The sequence below is a fragment of the Argentina anserina genome, chromosome 7 (genome assembly GCF_933775445.1).
Source record: "Argentina anserina chromosome 7, drPotAnse1.1, whole genome shotgun sequence".
Classification (NCBI taxonomy): domain Eukaryota; kingdom Viridiplantae; phylum Streptophyta; class Magnoliopsida; order Rosales; family Rosaceae; genus Argentina; species Argentina anserina.
The window spans coordinates 2,813,613-2,836,400 of record NC_065878.1 but is presented as its reverse complement, the minus strand read 5'-3'; the positions used below and the strand labels follow the sequence as shown (position 1 = coordinate 2,836,400).

Below are 22,788 nucleotides of genomic sequence, written 5' to 3'. Positions count from 1 at the left end.
CTGATTCATTCTGAGGATAATGTGGCAGATTTGTTCACTAAGTCTCTTCCAAAATCTACATTTGTGAAGCATGTGAGACGCATTGGTTTGCGTCGTCTATCAGAACTCCAAGATTGAGTTAAAGATTAGGGGGAGCGGTTTTGTAGACATCAGGGGGAGTACATCACATGCATTGTCCATTTGTAGTTAGTGTGTTGTGCTCTTTTTCTTTTTCGACCAAAGCTTTTAATTTTACCCAAGATGTTTTTGTTTTGCTTGGCAATGTTTTTACCGAGGTAACAGTATTGCAATATGTTACATTAGAATCGCGATACAAGAGAGAGTGTTGTAGGAGAATCATCTCATATACATATTTGGTGTATCTTGTTCTAACTAGTATAGCCTAGCTAGTTAATTGTAATTTTATTGATAGACATAAAACTTTATATATATGTATTGCATCAAAGATGTCGATGAATTAAGAATAAGATAACATTCATTAACTAGCTAGGCTATACTAATTAGGACAAGATAAATCAAGTATATATAGGAGATAATTAGTGTTTCATTATGTTTAATTTTTAGATTTATAAAAAATCACAGAGGGTGAAATAGATAACTTTCGTACTAGGGGTACTTAAGGTAATGTGCCAAACAAGGGCAGAACACTAGACCATTAGCTCTGAAAACTCGAGCAGACATACAGAGAGAAGCGCCAACTGATCTCTGAGTTTGCCGAGCAGAGAGTTTTGATGGGTGTGATTAATCTGTCGCAGGCTTCCTCACTGTCATTGACTCATCCCATAAGAGCCAGTTGCCAAAGGAACATACCCAATACCTCTGTTGTAGCCATGTCAGCAGTCCCTGTGCAGCAGCAGAACCACCCACAAGTCAATGACGATCAACAGCGCTTGACCGGCGACTCTTTCATCCGACCCCATTTGAAAACCTTGTCTGCTTACCAGCCCATTTTGCCATTTGAGGTCTTCATTTTCGATAACCCAATTTGCTATTACCCTTTTTTTTGTGTGCATGTTCATACAATGCTTGGTGTTCATCAAACATGGCCACTGAAATGGGATTGGTTACTAGTTTCCTTTTTGGGATTTTATTGCGTATAAATTTAACTGGTGAAAGTGTTGAGCGTGTTTTGCTATACTTGAACGGTCTCTTTTTGTTTCCAATGGTTTTGGTTGCTTTGGTATATAATGAATGGTTTGGTTGGTCTCTCAATTGTTTCTTGTTGATGATGAGTATTGGTTTCTTGTTCGGTTCAGTTAGCAAGATTATTTCGACAGCAGTGAATGAGTTTCATTTTATACAGGTGTTGTCGGCTCGACTTGGAAGGAAGCCTGAAGACATCATCAAATTAGATGCAAATGAAAACCCTTATGGTCCTCCTCCGGAGGTAAGCCATATTTTCCAGTGTGCCTCTTTTTTTTTTTCTGGAAATGATTGTTGCTAAATATGATGTTATGGTTCTCAACTTCTTATAGAGTTATTTAGTTCTTTCATTCCAGGTAGTTCTAAATTCTAATTAGGAATCAATAGATCTTTCATACTGATTTATGTCCTGAGTGCATTTTATACTATCTGCAGGTTTTTGAAGCATTGGGTACATTGAAATTCCCATATATATATCCAGACCCTGAAAGCCGTAGCTTACGTGCTGCACTTGCAAAGGATTCCGGCCTTGATGCTGAATATCTTCTTGTAGGCTGTGGTGCAGATGAACTCATTGATTTGATAATGAGGTTAGAAATGGAGTTTTGTGTATTCTCATATCACGAGTCCAAATCATTTATAATTATAACACTTTGATTCACTATTCCCTTTGTGGAAGATGTGTGCTTGATCCTGGTGACAAGATTGTGGACTGCCCTCCAACATTTACAATGTATGAATTTGATGCCGCAGTCAATGGGGCATCCGCCATCAAAGGTAAAGAAATGCTTATTTCTGCTGTCTACTTTTACTTAGTTGATCTGGTGTCCTCATCTCCCCCTTATGTGAGCTTCTGTACTTCTATTTACATTTGAGTGAATAGTCCTAAGTGTTTCAACATAATTCTGCAGTGCCAAGGAAGTCAAACTTTGGCTTGAATGTAGAGGCCATCTCAGATGTAGTTAAACAAGAAAACCCCAAATGCATATTCCTAACTTCTCCGAATAATCCAGATGGCAGGTAATTACAATTTCTTTATGTCTGTATTGTCTTAAGCTTATGAGACAAAGTTCATATCAGCTCTCATCCGCTGTGTTATAATATGGTTCGAACTATCCAGATTTCCTTTACATGCTAGCCCACTCACGCATTGATTACTCTGGATTAGTTATAGGAGCAAAAATCTTCGATTTGTATCGAACTATGATCACACTGATTCACCAAGTAGTAACAAAGAGACATTGTGGGGGATAAGTCGATGTGTAAAGTTGTGTGTGAAAGTTTATGTTACCTTTTCACCGGCTTGCATCTTTAAGTTTCTGGCAAGAAAAAAAAATTGGGTGGTTCCAAGGAGTTTGCTTCTGCTATTATGAAGCCATGAGCTTTCTCCAGAGGTTGAGACGGAATAGGTTTTGGCACTAGCAGATATTTGGGGGAGAAATTAGGGGTTTCTTGCAGTCTATGATGGAGGGGGGAAGGAACTTTTGAATAAAGTGGTATTCTAAATAGTCTGTCGAGAATTAAATGATGTTTCCTCTTCAGCCCTCTAAAGCTGTGGCTGAGGGTTAGACTGTGGTAGTTTTTTTTCCTTTCTCTTTTTATGAAATGTTCTATAGCTTACAAATTGGGATTTCCACAAGGTTACTGTTTGTGGTAGATTTGAGTTTATGGTTTTATCCTTTTTCTGTACATCTTTCAAACTAGATTTTTCCTGGATAGTTTTTGGGTTGACTTTAGTAGTCTTATATTTGGTTTCTTGAAAAAGAATTCACAACAGTTGTGGCATGGTTAGTCAGTGAAATACATTATTGAGTATGTTGAGATCAACTCATTTCTGGTCAAATCTTCAGAGAACTTGGTTATAACTAAGCAGCTTTTGTTAGTTATTCACATTTTAACACCTGGAATGGGGCCTGAAAGGCATAATCTTTAAATATGAGGCATATACCGGTCTATCTACTGATGCATCTACGATGATTGCCCATTTGTGTGTGAACAAATGATAAAGGTGCTGGACTTGAATTTTAAGGATAGTGTCCTGAGACGTAAGAAATATTAGAATAGACATTCAAATTAAAGATATAATTGGATTTATTTTCTGGTTTGGTACTGTAACTAATGTGTAATACTTGTTTAGCTCAGTGAATAGCATCCTCTGTGTTTAGACTACTTTAATTCAGCATGGGTTTTGGACTTAATGAGTCCACAGGCTGTTAAGAATGTCAAAGATAACTAGATTATTTGTTCTACCCTATGTTTACATGTTACTTTTCTGTACAGTATAATCAGTGACGACATTCTCTTGAAAATCCTTGAGCTTCCTATATTGGTTGTTTTGGATGAAGCATATATTGAGTTTTCTGGACTTGAATCAAGGATGCAATGGGTCAAGAAGCATGAAAATTTAATTGTTCTTCGAACATTTAGCAAACGAGCTGGTATGCTTAAATTCCTTGTTTTGGTTTCGATAGCTCTTTTTTGTGTTGCCTTGCACAATTTCCAGCTTCATAGTGTTGACCCTGTTTTTTTTTTGTTTTTGATGAGACATAAGCACATTATGATTTATTTTCCTTTAATCAAAGTTCAAAACTTTCATGTTCCTCCCCTTCTTCTTTTTTTTTTATCATGATATGTATATATATATATATATATAGGCCAGTTATGAAGCCGACGTACGCACCGGTGCGGATCTAGAAATTTCAAGTATATATACAATTTCCTGAAATTTCGCGATTCTGGCCACTGTGGGACAACGCTGCAACTCCGGCCAGTACAAAGAGGAGCGCCGGGAGGGGGGGGGGAGTGTAGCTGGCACCTTCCGCGCTGTCGTTGCGCGTCACCAGTTACCGGAACGGAGACGTCCGCTCTCGATCCTCCCTTTATATATATGAAAAATGTGAACCAAAAATTGCGTCAGCTGTTGGTTGTTTTAAGGAAATTCAACACTAATTCAAGGCATCAACTTAATTATTAAAGATTATACGTGTCACCCACTATCATCTTCTCTATTGGTCTTGAAGGATTTCAGAGCAACTGAAAAACCAGACTCATGTCGTCTGCAGTTCCTCCAAATTTTAGTCCCTCCCAATGTGTTTCCATGGTCGCATCTCACTAAAGCTTTGCATAGAAATGTTATGTTTTTTGTTTATATATGTTCTTTTATGGATCGGTATTTTGGCATTGCTCTCATCTAGGATTTTCCCTATATATCACATTTGCATCTACATGCACAATCTCTGTCCCTCAGATACAGATCCTCCCATTTTGGGATTCAAATATCTATCTGAAGTTTTCTTAGTAGCCATCAGCCTAAGGACTTTTGTTTCCTGTTTTATAGCTTTTTTTTTCCTAGTTTCTTTGTTCTCTACACTTTCTTTTTTCTTTTGCGGCATACTGTCCTCTACTCCATTAATTGAAATTCATGTTTGGATTTACAGAACCATTTCTGGTAGCCTGTGCTGTGGTTCAATCAAAACAATTAAAAACTTGGTATAGGCTTCACTTGAATCACTCCCATGTTTATGGATAGGTTTATATATTTAGGTGAAGTTAGTGGTGTTCTCTGGGCTCTGAGATCCATCTAGGGTAATAGAGAAGATGATCAGTAGTGAATGAGCATTAGAATTTTGCAATTAAACCAACTAATGACTGACATAATTTTGTCCGCATTTTTCAGTATACCAGACGTCCGTTTCAGAAGGGGGCCTATATTTACGTATATAGTGTTGGGTTTCCAGCCCATGTGTTTTTCCTAAGATGGTTTCTTAGAGTATGGTGTTCCAATAAGGATAGGGAATCCTTATTGATGATGGTTTACTTGTAGAAGGAGGAGGCTTTATAGCCTACCACTATTAGGAATATGATTCCTATTTGGTGAGGAAACATGTTTGTCCTTATGGCTATATAAGGAGGGGTTATGCTCTAGGTTTAGACATCACAGAGACAAAGAGCATAGTGTGTTCCATTCTCGGTTAGAGGGTGAGAGAGGGCAGAGAGGAGAAAGATAGGAAGAGAAGAGTCCTTGTTTTCTTAGTCTTTCTTGTGTACCCATTATTAATATAGTGGAAGTGTGTTTCTGTCCGGTGGATGTAGGCAAAGCTATTTGCTGAACCACCTTAAATCTGTGTTCCTGTGTTCTTTTCTTTGTGGTTGTTTCTCTTGGTTTGCTGTGCTTGTTCTGTTTCTCTGACTAACTTGTTGACCGATTCACTACAAGTGGTACCAGAGCCTGGTTGAAGGTTGGGTTCGGCTGAAATCGGTGTTGTCAGAATGGATGATGATGTGAAAGGCACAATGATCAAACTCACCCACAAGAATTGGGTGACGTGGAAGCCAAGAATGGAGGATATCCTGTATTGTAGGGATATGCATGAGGCCATAGAGGGTGTGGCTGCAAAGCCAACCAATATGACTGATGAGAAGTGGCGAAAGTTGCACCGGAAAGCAGTTGGTACGATAAGGCAATGGGTTGATGATAGCGTCTTTCACCATGTGTCGAAAGAAACTGATGCGGAAGAACTCTGGAAGATATTGGAGTCCCTCTTTGAGAAGAAGACCGCTGCGAAGAAAGCATTCCTTATCAAAGAGATGGTCAACATGAAGTTTGATGACGATACTAGTGTGGCTGTGCACTTGAACAATTTCCATAATGTGACCAACCAGTTATCGACAATGGGTATGAAGGTTGATGATGAGCTACTCGCATTGCTGCTGCTAGGAACTTTGCCGGATACTTGGGAAACTTTCGTGGTGACCTTGAGTAATTCTGCGTCTAATGGTGTATTGTCTATGGATACCGTTAAGGATAACATGCTTAACGAAGAACAAAGAAGAAAAAGTGTTGGCACAGACAATGAGCACGCAAGAGCCCTTTATGTGAAGGGTAAATGCAAGAATTCGGGTCAAAGGTTTAGTGGCGATTGTCACTATTGTGGCGAGAAAGTTCACATGAAGCGGATGTGTCGAAAGTGGAAACAAAACAAAAAGAAAAGCAAGTACCAAGATGAAGATAATGGTTATTCTGCTTGTGTTTCGGATGAGCTTCTTACTTTACAAGAATGTCTATATATGGGTGACAAGGGTCATGATTGGTTCGTGGACACGGGTGCAAGTTGTCATGTTAGTTCCAACTTGGAGCTCTTTTCTACATACAAGGCATGTGGCTTTGGGATGTTAAAGATGGGCAATTCAAGCTACTCCAAGATTTCGGGAATAGGAGATATTTGCATCGAGACTAATCTGGGTTACCATATGACATTAAAGGATGTGAGGCACGTTCCGGATCTACGTGTCAACATACTGTCTGCAAGTGCTCTTGACATGCAAGGTTTCCACCAGTTTATTGGTGATGGGAAGTGGAAGCTGACGAATCAATCGTTGGACGTTGCTAGTGGAGAGTTTTGTCGTTCCTTGTACATGACACATAGCTTGGTGTATAAAGATGACTTGAGTGCAATGGGTGATACTTCTTCAGACATACGGCGTCATGGTGACGGCGATATAAGGAAGAAAGGCGTTCTGGAAAAGTGGTCCCAAATGTCCTTTTCCAATAGGTTTTCTGACCAGGGTGAAGATGGTCAAGAGTTGTTCCACCAACAGGGACATGGTGATGAGTTGTTCGATCAGGTGGATCCTGATCAGGAGGAGCTGCATGCTCCAACCACATAGTTCTGCATCAAGTCAGCTTGGGCGGACTCCCGGTGATGGAGTCGCGCCGGTGTACCTCCCTCATGGTCTGGAGGGGGAGATTGTTGGGTTTCCAGCCCATGTGTTTTTCCTAAGATGGTTTCTTAGAGTATGGTGTTCCAATAAGGATCCTTATTGATGATGGTTTACTTGTAGAAGGAGGAGGCTTTATAGCCTACCACTATTAGGAATATGATTCCTATTTGGTGAGGAAACATGTTTGTCCTTATGGCTATATAAGGAGGGGTTATGCTCTAGGTTTAGACATCACAGAGACAAAGAGCATAGTGTGTTCCATTCTCGGTTAGAGGGTGAGAGAGGGCAGAGAGGAGAAAGATAGGAAGAGAAGAGTCCTTGTTTTCTTAGTCTTTCTTGTGTACCCATTATTAATATAGTGGAAGTGTGTTTCTGTCCGGTGGATGTAGGCAAAGCTATTTGCTGAACCACCTTAAATCTGTGTTCCTGTGTTCTTTTCTTTGTGGTTGTTTCTCTTGGTTTGCTGTGCTTGTTCTGTTTCTCTGACTAACTTGTTGACCGATTCACTACAAGATATAGTATGGCAGTATTCAGTATTTTTTTAGTTTCACTTGCGTGTAAAATATTTTTTTTTCTTTTGGCAATGCAAAACACTGTAGGCTTAGCCGGGCTTCGGGTAGGATATGGAGCATTTCCCTTGACAATAATTGAATATCTGTGGAGAGCAAAGCAACCGTATAATGTGTCCGTTGCTGCTGAAGTTTCTGCTTGCGCTGCACTGCAGAATCCCACCTACCTTGAGGTTATGCTTCTGTTGATATTTCCATGCCTAGGAAACTTAAAGAATTGGGATACCATTTGAGTAGACTTTAGCAGGTCTTTGTACTTATTTTCTCCATATCTAATATTCATTGCAAAAACACCAGACTGTGAAAGATGCTTTACTACAAGAAAGGGAGAGGCTGTTTCATCTTCTTAAGGAGCTGCCATTTCTCAAGCCTTATCCTAGCTATTCCAATTTCATTCTTTGTGAGGTCACATCCGGAATGGATGCTAAGAAACTCAAGGTAATTCCCTTCAATTAATTTTCCATCATCTTGGATTACTTGTGGTTTGGCTTTCTGTTGATTGCAATCCTTCAATTCATGGCAATTTAGGGCTTCAGAGACAAGAGTAGAAAGGAATCTAACTATGTGGACCCGTGCACATATATAAAAACAAAATTGGAGTGATAACCTTCCACTTTTGACTAAACTCATTTTACCTGCATCCAATAAGTTCCTCTATCTTTTGTCCAGTTCTATATTGCATGGACTTCATAATTGTATGGGCTTATTACTGTCAATGTCAATGTTGCATATAGTGTGGTCTTCTAGCCTTAGCGGACGCCATGCTACCAGTGCAGCTTTGCTCCACAAAGATTAATGGAAAGAAATACATAGGAATAAGGTCCAAAAAAGAGAGAGGAATTCATGGAATTACTAAGCCATGTTTCAAGTCCATGATCTTGTTGGTTAAGGTCCGCAAAGCCAAAACTTATCTATATAAATAACAAGTTTTAGTATAGATAGTTGAACACGTGAAGCTTCATTTATTCGGATTTTATGGTACTTAGTTAAGGAAGTGATGTTTCAAACTTCATCTTATCCAGATTACCAGTGCAAAACCCTTCAAGTTTATGACAAAACTGCTTATTTAGTTTTGTCCCATTCCAAATTGACACCATAAGTTGATTAAAAGAGTTTTTGCACCTGTTATTCACCTGAAGCTTTTTCAGGTTTTTTTTGGTAGCATTGAAGTCATGCCTCGGCGTTCCTTTCCTAAATTCATGTTGACCTTATTTTCTTTTGAAACAGGAGGACCTTGCAAAAATGGGTGTGATGATTCGTCATTACAACAACAAAGAGTTGAGCGGTTATGTTCGCGTGTCAGTTGGAAAGCCTGAACACACAGATGCCTTGATTGATTGCCTCAGACGCTTGTCTTGATCCAGCTCTTATTTGTGAAGGAAATCATGCAAAAGAAGGTTCATACCTTTCAAATGGATATATGGAAGAGGTTTAACTGTAACCATTTAAGCAGCCTGATTAATTAAATTGTGTCGGACTCGGATATAAGGATAATGAAGGCATTTTTTTAAACCATGTTTTGCACGAAAGCACTGGCATTTAGTCATACTAGCCTTCCTCCCCGCGCGTGCGCAAAACAAATGCACACAATTCAAATATACACCAAAGCAGCGCTAGTGCATGTGTATTTTATTTTCGGGATTGAAATTACCTCGCTTTTCTAGTAATACATAATCTTTCTTATATATGAGCATGTTACAATGAACAACTCCAGCGGATTAGATTGGACAAACCAGGATCGATTGCCAACTTTGAACAGCTGAGGGAATCCTTTGTCTCTCAGTACTTCTGCAACAGGAAGCGTAAGAAGGACATGGCAGCTTTGTTTGCGGTGAAGCAAAAAATAGGAGAGAAGTTGAAAACATTCTACGATCGCTTTCGGACTGAACATATACAAACTGAAGGGTGCACATCAGAGTACGTGGCCGTGGCATTCTGTGAGGGGCTCCTTGGATCACAAATGTACAAGGACCTAGTAAGGAAGCCAGCTAAGGACATGGGTGAAATCCAAACAAGGATCGAGGGTGAAATCAGACTTGAAGAGATAGAAGCTGCACAAGCCTCAAGGAGTCGCTCATAGCATCACGAGTGCAAGGATATCCAGGCAGAGTTCCAGCGGAATCAAATAGATCATGGGGTCAAAACTGGTGTTCGTGGCAGCAGGGAGTGAATAGGCAAGGACCTCAAGAGATGCAGACAAGATACACAATCTTGCCTTCAGCAATCCTGCGTGCCCACCAACATGAGGGCATATTCACTATGCCGCGACCGCTAATGTCGGATCCGGCAAGTTAAACCCGCATCACAATATCAAATACCGCTTATTTTGATCAATATTCACTTATCTGCAAAACCTGCGAAGAAGAATGTCGACCTTTCTGAAGAAAAAATGAACTTGTGCCAGGATGAAATTGTATTTGATTGGTCCCTACAAGTCCTTAAACATTGATCGAGCTGGCAAGTATAAATCATGTTGCCCCTGCTCACGGGCTTATGAGTATTTCAATCACAATTTTGTTGAAAGTAACCACAGAAAACGAGATCATAGTACTATAACAATGTTGAAAGCCGATGTCATATGTGTATATATGCATATCCTTTATTAGCTTGTCAGAATCAGAAAATAACGAACATATATGCCATATATGTAATGCAACAGAAACATAATCACTAGAAAACATTCTACACAGTATAATTTAGGGTAAATTATAAAAAAGTATTATCTCTCAACTTATATTAGAAAAAAGTCACTAATTAATTTATTATAAAAAGATCATTATATTTAAGTGGAAATTATAAAAAAGTCAACAAAATTAAAAAAAAAGTCACTTTTAAAAATATTTTCTGGACTGTTTTGCCATTTCTCACTATTTTTTTCCTTCTTTTTCTAATTTCGACTATAACTCTCGTCCGTCAATAGATTTTGACGAAATTGGTACAGTTAGAAAGATCTCGCTCTCCTCTTTCATTTGATATACTACCCACTCCGAATCGACCAACCGTACAAGGCGCAACAACCATCGCAAAGGGTTGCCGCCATCGATGGCGGTGCTCCAAGCAATTTCGGCGAAACCGAAGCTCAAGGTTCCCTAATTCTAGCTATTCTCTTCATTCTGAGCATACTTATACCAATCTCATTTGAATTTTAACAAAATTTCGTATATTTCCACATTTCCTCTCGGTATGTCACACCTCCTGTCACAACCACTATCACAAACACAGTCACACTAACTGTCACAACCTCTGTCACACTACCTGTCACACCTCCTATCACACCACCTGTCATACCACCTGTCATACCCACTGTCACATCTTCTGTCACACTACCTGTCACACTTGTTGTCACAACCACTATCACACTAACTGTCACACCTGTTGTCGTAACCGTTGTCACAACCCCTGTCAGACCCGCTGTCACAACCGCTGTCACACTAACTTTCTACTGTGACAGGTAGTGTGATAGCTAATGTGACACACAATGTGATAGCTATTGTGATAGTAGCAGCGGTAAATTCGTTCAACATCAGCATATGTGCATCTTCCGCAGCGAACCTGCGCCTCCACCCCGCATCTCCACCCCGCGCCTCTATTGTCAAACCACGACTCAATCTCGCGTCTCAATCTCGCACCTCCACCCCGCGTCTCCACCCCGCACCTCCATAGTCAAACCACAACTCACTCACGTCTCCACCCAACGCCTCCATTGTCAAACCACAACTCACGCACGTCTCCACCCCGCGCCTGTACCGTTAAACCACAACTCCATCTCTTGCGCCTCCCTCCCGCGCCTCTACCCTGCACCTCCACTGCATCTACAAACCACGACTCCACGCTTTGCCGATGATCTGGTGCCTCCACTGAGCCTTAAACAGGCCGCCGACTAACCCGTGCCTTCACCTTGCGTCGCTGAACCCTGCACCTCCTCAATTGTTTCAGGCTGAGAGATAGCTATAGTGGCATTCTTGTAAATACTTCCAACTTTAGTGGCAACGCTATAAGAGATTTAAGAATATGACTTTTTTCTAATTTTGAAATCTTACCTGACTTTTTTTCTAATTTCATGTATGGAATGTGACTTTTTTTATAAGCCCTATAATTAATAATTTATAAGATCTGGCCCTATATGCAAATCTAACACACACAGATGCTTTGAACACTAAGAAACATAAGATCGAAATATCATTCAACAGTAGTAACATAAAACAAAGGTCAGGTAATCAACTCTTATCATGCAATTAACACTAAGCTAGATCGATTCAAATTGAATATAAGGTCACAAACATTACAAAGAAATTTCGAAAGCTTGAATACATGACTTCAGTCCATTATTAGGTATATGTATGAAACCAAATTATGAAAGGGCTAACCTTCTGAATCCGACAATACAGCTCAAACTTAGTAATGATTATAAATTTTCAGGCATTAGCCCTATCAAATATATGAAAATACTCACTGAACCAATAATATGAACACACCAATCTAATGATTTCATGCGCAGCAACCCTTACCTTGGTTACTAAATTAGCAAAACCATACCTTCGTTTATTAATTGGGTTAATTCCTCCTATGGTACCTAAAGTATGGCTACTTGGACAATTTGATACCTGATGTATAAAAACGGACAATTTAGTACATGAAGTTCTCATTTGTAAGCCATTTTGGTACCTCTATTAATTTTGATCATATTTTTAGGGTTATTTTCGTCATTCTAGCCCTAAACTCATTAAATTCACATTTTTCTTCATTTCTTCCTATGATTGCCTCTCTTTGGAGATAATTAAATTGACATATATACTCTACTTAGTATCTACTTCGCATATATCAAAAATACATTTTTATCTTAATATGCTTATTATATCCTAATTATTTTCTGCAAATGAAATAAATTGCCTTTATGCAATTGTAACTTTTTATTAAAATATATATTTTTAAATTACTTATAATTAAAATTAATTTAGATTGATAGCTAAATTATGAAAAATTATATACGTAAATCTCACAGATACTAAGTGGATGAGTTATCAAATTTTTAATGATAATTTAGAGGCAATTTGGAGGTATTATGAAAAATGAAGTAAAATAACCCTGAAAATATGGTCAAAATTGACATAAGTACCAAAATGGCCTTAATTTGAAAATTTTAGGTACTAAATTGTCCGTTTTCATACATCAGGTACCAAATTGTCCAAGTAGCAAAACATCAGGTACTATAGGAGGAATTTACCCTTATTAATTCAGCCAATAACTAGATTACCAATAGCGTGAGTTATTCTGTGCTCAGGTCGATTTCGTTCGGGCAAAACGATGATTCTTTGACTCAATAACCGATCCTCAACTGGCAATAACGGCATGTTCGTTCGCTTTCCACCCTGACCACTAGACCAGAACATCGTCGGCTTCATCCAATCTCTTATCGTTCTGCTCCCATTCCAGCTTTGATAAATATAATGCGTCCATGATTGGTTTCTCATTCCTCTTCAATTACGACCCCTTTGCTCGGCCCGCGCGCTATGTCATTAAGGAGATGAGGTAGGATTACTGCTTGCGTCGTTCATCGATCGGTGCCTTGACCGCGTCCCCACCTTCTTGATGACTGCGTTAGGGTTTTTTTTTGGCAACGTTCCTATATACTCACAAGTAGTGCTAATCAAACATGTTATTAGGTCAAATAATAATCAACAAACAAGAAACGGAAAATAAAATTTCGGCTCATCAGTCATTGAGGAATTTCTCTCAACCCCGCTTTGATGCCTGCTCCCATGGCTCCTCGACAATTTCAGGGCTTTTTGATCTTCCCCACGGACGGCGCTAACTGTTGGTGTAGAAACATTTACGAGGATATTTCCTCACCAACTTCTAGTAATTGAATATGAATGAAAGATATCGTTGGGGATATGATGTGGACTGCTTTTCCTGGTAGGTTAGGTGTTTTGGAAGAAGGGATTTTTGAGTTTGGTACTTTGAGATTTGAGTTACTATGGCTGTTAGCAGGGCGAGCAGAACGATGAATTCAAGATGGGTAGAGCTACTTTTCACATGCATAAAAATTTAATCACAGAATTTGAAAGAATATTGGCCAATTGGTTGTCTTAATACCGGATCACATTGAAGAGAAGTGAGGTTAATATTATTTTGCTCCTCAATTCTATTACTATGACCCTCTTCTAATGGAACAAATGGAGAAGATTCTAAATGAATATTATTCACTGAACTAACATTCTCATTTCTACTCCCAACCTCACTTCTAATCTCAAACCATGAAAGAAAATTTTTCAGCCGTTTTGGCTCTTTGTTATCCGTCATTATGCTCAATAAGACAAGACCTATAATAATATATGTATGAATGTATCAATATTAGAATTATATGCAGTACGTAGTTATGCACAACATCTCAAATTCTTAATTAATGATAAACATATTTATTCCTATTTGCTATTTGCTATTTACCATTCTATATTTCTATTTCTAAAAGACTAAAACATAAACAATACTGAATTTGGAACCAGTAAAAAAGTAACAAGACATACGTGATAGTGTGATATCGCCATAGCTTTGAATCTGTCGTAATAGCCGAATAACAGTGAATCCAGTAATAGCACAAGTGCACAACTTCAATAATTGCCAATCCAAATCTCTAATAGCTGAATTTAAGGATGTAATCACCAAATCCATGATTAATTGTAAGCCAAACTTATCAATCTCAACAAGAATTAATGAAATTTAAAGCTATGGCGATTTGGATCAGTAAGCTAAATCAGGTGAGGAGTTAAGGACCCAAGGATGTGATGATTGAGGAGCTCCTTCAGGTCGGCCAAGTGCCAGTCTTGGAGTCAGATTAGGAAGAAGTGAAGAAGAGAGAAGAAGACTAGAAGAGAGGAAGTCGACTCACTAAGGACTAGGCTCTCTGGTTGACTATGTTTCATTTTTGGCTAATTACTTTTTTTTTATTTGGGCCTGGTATAGAAGATTATATACTACTTGGGGATATTTTAGCCCAAATTTCAGATGGGCTATAGCCCTACCAGCCCTCTCCTTACTTCCACACTTGGCTGTTAGTCTGATTTTCTATCAAGTAGAGAGCCAAAAGCTGAAAATTTATGTCCTCGTTACTTGTTCTATTTCAATATATACTTTGTTATACGAGTATCCTTAAACTGTGATTTTGGGATCTAATAGGAAATAAAGTGCAGCATGTACAAAACAGTGGATTGATCGAAGTCATAAAATCTAAATTTCAGGCCATCAGGACTTAGGGGCATGTAAAGGCACTGACATGTAGAAGGGAGATAAAAGATCAAGTGATTAACTGACATCCTCTCCAGTAGAAAAGCATGTAACATGACAACCTATAAGTATTCGGTAACATACTCAATTCATTTGAATTGTTAACTGGTCAGATTGAGGTATGTGTTTGAGCCAAAATATTAATTTTAAGCAAATATGAGTTATGAAGCCAATATCTGTGGCTTTATTCCTACGACGTAATCTTATCAAAATCTATTTAGAGGTTTCTTTATATACTTAACCGATATTTGTGGTTAAAGATATTATTCCAGAGCCTAAATAATTCCTTGGTAATTGTTTAGAGTTTTTGGCCGTTGGACTGGTTATTTGGGGAGACTTATAGCAGAGAAGATATTCTATCCTTTTTGAAATAGGTTTTGGGGATATTGGAGAATCTAAATCTAAGTTGAGAAATGAATTGTTTTCCTGATTGACTAAGGGACTCTGATGACTTGATCTGAAAGAAAGAACAAATTGTGTTCTCTATATAAAGAGGTATTTAGCACAAAATCAGACACACAATTCAACCAAACTTTTGTACAACTGCAAAACCAAAGCCTCCCAACAGAGCACTAAAGCCTCCCCACATAACATCTCTACCATATGTACCTTCGCTGCATGTAGCATAAGTCCGACTTACTTTGGCAAGCGTCAAGTCCATCGAGGCGCTATCTTAGCTTGTAGCAAAAACCAAAAGTCTGTATAGCCAGCAACTATCAGTACAAATGTCCTCGCAATTTTGATATTTAGCTCTTCTTATTTCCCAAGCGGTTTAAGTAAGAACCGGTCATCCTACAAGGAGGTGTAGAAAAATCCTAGTAGTCATATGGTGGAGGTCTTATTCAAACACAGTTGTAGGTTTAGTCAGGATCAACACTCAATCATTTGAGAAGAAGGAAGTACGAGCACACACCAGCAAGCAGAATCAAGTTGTACCTGACTCATAGGTACTGGCACACCAAAAGCATACACATTCAAGAACAAAGCGAACCGAAAGGATTCGCTGCAGCGTGCCGATTGTACTCCCAAAGGGACAAAGTAAAATTTCAAGCCGAATATTTGGCACGCCCAATAGGACACAAGTCAAGATTACAAGTCAGGAGTTGTACTCCAAACAGTATCCCTCTTGCAAGAAACCAGAGCATTTGCCCTGTATTCCACATAATACAACGACTTGCATAGGATTAACAGTGGTGCAAGTGTTACTTAGGTTCGGAGTAATTGAGACACCAGAAGCGATTCAAAATGCCTTCAAGAAGTTGACAGACGTTGTCAAAGCGGGCGAGGCAAAGCTGGAATTGAGGATCTCGGTCTATCCCTGAGGCCTAAGCTTCTCGGCCTATTCCTGAGACCTAAGCTTTTAAGATCTATCCCTCAGGTCTAAGCTTTTAAGACCTATCCCTGTCCTTGAGGTCTACATTCAGGAAGGCATTCATTGTTTTCCTTAGGAGCCATTCTACACAGTGGAGCTGCCGACATTTAAAGCCAGGTTTGCGATACAGCGAGCAGAAACAGTCCCTACGGACAGCCAACTTCGCCGACTATTCTGTATCAATCTAGGAGGAACTAGCGAGTGACCCTTATATGCAGAGAACGCCCCGGATGTCTACTTTCGGGCAAACATTACGGTTCGTGATTCCGACATTCCTGGAGAGAGTTATGGCAGTTTGAAGGGAGAAAGGTCAGATCCTGCCGGGTTCTGCCTCATGTGTGCTTATGTGAGTTTCTGAGCTTCCAGCGATGTATATGCATCAGGTTTTCATGCTCCAAGCTTATTATACATGTCTACAAGGGGAATGGTTCATACTTTTCTCAATGTGGAAGAGTTGACACCGCAAAGCAACATATTCGCCAATATCTATGGCGAATGACCTCTTATCATGCAGGGGGGCTTTCATGCCAACTGGAAGAGTTCACTAGGGTAATTAACAGCAAAGTTTTGTTACCTTCATTCGCCCATATTTCAAGTATCAAAACTGGGGTGCTATATGGGTAGGCAATTTCAAAAATTTCTTAGTCAAGCATGCAGCCATAAATTCAAACAGAGTAGTGTCAACAACAAGTTGTTGAACCATGGAGTCATTCAAAATGCGAAGAGGCTGCAGCTTTCTAGAGTTTCACTCGCTTGAAGTAATATTTGTTCGGTCCTCTTATATGGTACATGTTGTTCGCGTGTTGCAACGAAGTAGAAGAGCAGAGGCTTGATCATCATTCTTAGGCTCATATTGGTTCACTGGGGGGGGGGGGGGGGGGGGGGGGCTATACTATAATATCATTCGCCATCAACCGAGTTCCCCTCGAGTTTGCTTCAAGTTTCCCTCAAGGTACCCCAAATCTCCTCAAGGTGCCTCCAAAATCCCTTGAGGACCTCCAAAGAGCCAATCCCTGTGGCTTTAAAATATTTTTCAGCTTTTCATGCACCAACGAGCAGTTAACTAAAAGCCAATATTTGTGGTTGTGAATGGTTCTCTGCAATCTATCTCATCAAATACCAGCGAGTGGTTTTCATTCATAAAAGCCAATCCATGTGGTTTTGAATTTTCAGCATCTCTACAAAAGGACCGGCGAATGGTCTGCAATCAAAGCAACTATGCAGGAAAATGATGAAGTCACAGCTTGCCATGATGCATATTAAATGGGCGCTATAAAGCATAAGCAGATAGAAATTTAAATTTTTCTCGTGTTTGTAGCAACCCACGTGGTGGAAGAGGTGATACTTGGCTTCATATGTTGCAGGACCAACATGGTGGGTGTAATATGCATGGCTTTCCTCGTACGTTCATGATCTTTATCAAAGAGAAAACATGGAACTGAACAAGACGGCAACAATGAGGTGAGGAGTTGTTGTTTGGCATATGTGCTCAATTTATATGAATGCATGACCGGTGATTCTATCCAGTTATATTTGATGCATGGTTATGCTATAAAGAATTGAAGATACACCAACTACACTTTCTTAGTCAACCTCTGTGGTTGTTGTTAACACCATACCCTTTAGAGGGTTAAACATCGTGATTACTCGTCATTTTAGGGTCAAATTGGCCTAAAAGCCCATTACATTCATCGTTAGCCCCACAAAGGCAGTTCGGTAATTTCTATGATCACACACTATTTACCTTTATAAATAGGCATATACTCTCCACCAAAAGGTTATCCTCCTAAGCCTCCACTCTCACCTCTGACCCTACTTAATTCTATACATGTCTATCTTTATAGCTGACTTAGGCATCAAAGCGTTGAAGGCCAGTCAGCTCGGTCTTCACCCCGTAATGCTATGTGCTTGTGGTTTGCAGGTGACGTTGTGCTTCATTAGTTTTCCATAATTTCCCACTGGAATTCCGACGTAACATTTGGCGTTAGAAGGAGGGTCCTAAGTGGGTCGAAGCCTATAGCTCTCCACGAGCAACTTTTCTTTTGCACCCAACGTCTTGTCTTTTTCTGGGATTCACCCTCTGTGTGTATCACAATATTGCATTATGTTGATTTTTCTCCTACAAATGGAAATCAAGCCATTTTACACTTCTGGGTTCTTTGATTTAAAGAGTTTTCGAAGAGAGAACATATATGAAATCTTCTCCCTCCTCCATCACTCGTCTATAAGCGCCAGAGTGTATCGCACCTACGACCATGAGTCTTCAACCATGACCTATGCGTCGTCCTCTGGCGCTGGAAAGTAGTCCAGGCACCGACATAGCCGCACCTAGATTTTCTCTGGGTACCCAAAGCTCCTTGTCTTCGCTCGTGTGATTCTCCCATCTCTGCTTTAACATGAAAACTGATATTCTGGGTTGGTAAAGAAAAGTTTTTGAGGAACAAATTGGATTTAGGGCACTTGTGAAGTTTATGACAACGAGTTTCTGGCAATCACTCCATCGTTGTTCCTCCACCCATGCTTATTTTTCTCGGCAAAATATAATTTGGGCACCCAAGCTTTCTTCATCATCGACACCCACGACTTGCAACGAGTTTGGAGGGTTGTTGTTCCTCACCTCTATGCATGGCGCTATTTCTATCCGTCACATTAACACATCAAAATTACAACAACACGCTTGGCTTGGCTACTCCCCGTCAACCCCCAACATCAATCTCAGAAAATCACAACCCAAAACATCCAAGTTGCGAGAGATAAGCTGTTGGGTTCTTCAAATTGAAAGGAAAGAAATTAAGGACAAAGAAAGATTTGACCTTGTCGGCCGAAGTTCATCACACAATTGCAATCCTTGTGCCTGGCCACGCCGTGCCCTGACATCGCCTTGTCCCAGCTGCGCCTTGACCCGGCTGCACCTTGCCCCGGCCACGACTCCCCAGCCGTGCCTCGCCCCAGATGGAACCCCTACCCGGCTCGTTCTCCCAGCCCAGATTTCCATCTCCCAGTAAAAAGCTCCCTCGACCACAGAGATTACTTGCATTTTTATGCATGTAATCATGTCTTAAAACATTGAAAATATGTTAATCCTCATGTTAATATTATGTAATTAATCCATATTTTCTTATTTGTAGGAAATAAGCGGAAATTGTGAAAACTAAGTGGAATCGAAGAAAATTAGTTTTTGAGAAAAAGACGAAATCGGGAGGGCAGGGTCAATCTTGGTCAATGTCGACAAGTGCGTGGAATGCCCATGAAATCACTTGCCAAATGAAAAATGAAGAAGCGGAAATGAAAAAAAATGATAAGAGAAATTAGAAATGAAAAAAAATTAAATTATGTTGCTAACTTCATCATGACCTCAATACTCAATTATCAGCTGATCCCGTGCCTCTCCTCTGCCCTCATCTTATCTCCTTTTCTCCAATCATGCACTGACATGTGGTAGACTTCTCTCTTTCCCTACACCAGCCCACACCGGAGCCCTCTCCCTTTTTTATTAATCAAACTCTCATCTCTCTATTCTCTCTAACAACACCACCGCCGCCTCTCCTGTTTTTCTCACTCCACATTTCCATTCAATTTCTCCACTCTCTCCATTAAATTCTCACCACCTCTTAAGCAAGATTACAAGGAGTTCATACCCACAGCCATTAAGTATTCACCACCACAAAGATTTCCAATTTGGTAAAGAGGATGGCTTAATTTCAAGTGGGTTCATATTTGCTTATAGCAATTTGTGAGCTTATCTTGTGTTCATCTCTCCTCTAAACTTTATTTTAATTTCCTATATATTTGGTGATGTATTTATCAATTACATAGCCGTGAAAAGACCTAATCATCATGATTATTCGCCTAAGTCATGATCGTCGTAGCCCTAAATCGCCACTTTGGAGCCCTAACTAGGCCCAAAAGTCCATTACTTGTGTGTTTGCCCTACATTCTCCACTAGAGGGTAGTTTGGTAACTTCAGTATCAAATACCCTTTTACCTATAAATAAGTGTTATCAACTCTCCACAAGGTAAGCCTCCTCACTCCACTCAATTCGTACCTACACATTATCATGTTCCGGAATTAGGCATCGGAGCGTTGAAGGCCAATCTGCCCGGTCTTCACCCTATAACGCCTCTTGTTCATGATTTTCAGGTGATTAGTGGCGGAATGCTTCCCGTAGGCTCAAGGTTCCACCCCCTCCTCCCCCGGGCTAGAATCCACACAACTAAAATACCTTGTTTAAGAAATCCATTAACAAAGCTTGTTCATATCCTTCAACGTATGAATTTACCCATTTGTGGGGAAAAATATACTATGATTTATTATTTGGTTGTTAAAGAAAATGAGGAGAAAAAGTAATATATATTTAATTATTATTGAGTTAACCATGGTTTGAGTGGTTAGGTTAAAATGTCATGTGTCTTTCATATATATGGGTGGGGATGAAGGATTAAGGGTGGGGAGCAATTTGCTCCCCCATTACTACTCCATCATTTCCATTCCATTTCTCCACACTCTCTCCATTAAATTCTCACTACCTCTTAAGCAAGATTTCAAGGAGCTCACACCCACAACCATTAAGAATTCACCACCACAAGGATTTCCAATTTGGTAAAGAGGAGTGCTTAATTTCAAGTGGGTTCATATTTACGTATATCAATAATTGAGTCTATCTTATGTCTCTCTCTCCCCTCTAAACCTTATTTTAATTTCCTATGTATTTGATGATGTATTTATCAATGGGTATTGAGTAGTTTTATTTTGGGAGTTAGGATTGTGAAACTCTAACTCAAATCTTGTATAAATGTTGATGCTTTAAATGATATAATTGCAAATTTCCATTGTGTATGCTTAAAATCCGAATGTATTGGTCCTTAGAAGCATGTGTCTAGGCTTAGTCACCCTATAAGATTATATTGTGGGCAATTTTGATGACAGATTAATGAGTTGACTACTTGTTAGTCTTGTGGCATCTTGGATTTAAGCATGGTAACCATTAGCTAGCTTAATTACAACTAAGCTTGATTGGGTCTCTATTATCTTGCACTCTAGGCCTCTAATTTTGGATGTTGCGACATTAGTCAGCGTAATTCCCATATTAGAGAGTTGGTTGTGGTCTTTACCAGCATAATCAATACACCGTAAGGATAATTGGTCTAGTAGCCTGAATCGGTATTAGATACGGGACTTGACACATTATGAAATACATGCATTTGTGGCTTTAATGTCAATATTTTGCAAGAAAGAGTTAGTGCGAATCACCCAAAACCCAAGCATATATATATGATTCTCTCTTATTCGCCGGGTTTATGATTTCATCACCATGGCACCACTGCCTCAATTATTTGGCTCTCTACTATTTCTTGGGCTTATGACTTCTTGGGCACCAAAATATTTTCCCCGTGAGGTACAATTACCACCGGGATATTTTCTTATATGAGCAACGAGCTTTGTTGGGGCTCAATGGCCGACATGGAGACTCATACATTAACTTCATTCTTTGTATATTATCTATGTCATCTTCAAGGGTGTCCGGTACGTTTTCCTTTACACTCTTGAATCTTAATTACATTATTGCCATAACGCTTTCCATAACATATTTCCTTACGCCGTATATGCTACATCATTCTTGGACATATTTGCTATATGTACACATGCTATGGTAACGCCTCACGATCACGCCATACGGTAACGCCTCCGAGCTAACACCTAAATGGCTACGCCTAAAAGGCTGCACCTCATAGCTACCCCTATTCTTATTTCATATGACATATTGTAATACCCTGAAATTTAGTATTTACTATTTAGTACTCTAAGGTTATGTTAACTTAGAATTAATTCAATTTTTCTTCTAATATTTTTGTTTAGAAACCAATGATGCTAAGGTTCATACTTTCAAAAATAGAAAATTTCTTTTTGTAAGTATTAGACCTTGATTTGAATACGTTAGCTCATATTCTTGCGTATACTCGATATTTTGTAATTGAGTTTAAGACTAATACTAATAGTATTATCTTTTATGCATTATATTAGTGTTAGATAGTGCAAATATATTGAAAACCTTATGAAATGAATATACTAAATTTCTTTAGTTTTTAGAATAACACATATAAATGTGTTTGTAATATCTACATATATATATAATCCTTATGTCAATATGTTTTAAACCTACCTGATTTATTTTTATGTTTTACCCCATCACACTATTTGTTTTTCTTTGCCAACAACCACACTAACTAGCTAGGCCATCACTCAATATTAATTATTGAGAATGGTATGTGAGAATTGAACTTTTGTGTTTTTTCTTGTCCTATTTATAGTTGTGAGCTGTCTCAAGTTCTCTTCACACTTCAAAATCAGAAATCATGCAAGTCTAGAGTTCCCTTAATTGATAGAAGCTCAATCATCCGATGTTTCTCAAGTTAAAATTCTAGTCTTCACTCTTTCTCTCTTGAACAAGTTCCTTCTTTACTAAAGTAATCCAACTTTGGATCCACATCAAAACCTTACTTCCACCATTGAAACTTCAAGGTAAGTACATCTACATCCTTCTAATCTTTTGCCTCTTTAGATTTATCAAAGTGCATAGCTAAGGATAAAATGGAAAAGACCATGTTTTGGTAAGAGATATATTTTCATATTTTATACCATATGAGTTTGTCCAAAGTAACAATATCATTAAATTACTCATAAAAAATGCTTTAATTTAG

General features: G+C 39.1%; 1 protein-coding gene across 1 annotated transcript; it reads left to right on the top strand.

Moving 5' to 3' along the window:
• The first annotated feature begins 667 nt into the window (after positions 1 to 667).
• LOC126801804 (histidinol-phosphate aminotransferase, chloroplastic-like) lies at positions 668 to 8,995 on the top strand. Its single transcript, XM_050529265.1, has 9 exons — positions 668 to 962; positions 1,304 to 1,387; positions 1,579 to 1,733; positions 1,823 to 1,920; positions 2,055 to 2,163; positions 3,424 to 3,581; positions 7,464 to 7,606; positions 7,731 to 7,871; positions 8,661 to 8,995. Exons 1-9 carry the CDS (start codon positions 732 to 734, stop codon positions 8,790 to 8,792), a joined length of 1,251 nt encoding a protein of 416 aa, XP_050385222.1. The 5' UTR covers positions 668 to 731; the 3' UTR covers positions 8,793 to 8,995.
• Positions 8,996 to 22,788: the final 13,793 nt, after the last annotated feature.

Excerpts from the sequence above, each read along its gene's own strand:
- LOC126801804 (XM_050529265.1), top strand. The coding sequence starts at position 732 with ATGGGTGTGATTAATCTGTCGCAGGCTTCCTCACTGTCATTGACTCAT. Across the intron at positions 1,921-2,054 it reads TGGGGCATCCGCCATCAAAG|TGCCAAGGAAGTCAAACTTT; the intron begins GTAAAGAAATGC and ends ATAATTCTGCAG. Across the intron at positions 3,582-7,463 it reads AACATTTAGCAAACGAGCTG|GCTTAGCCGGGCTTCGGGTA; the intron begins GTATGCTTAAAT and ends AAAACACTGTAG.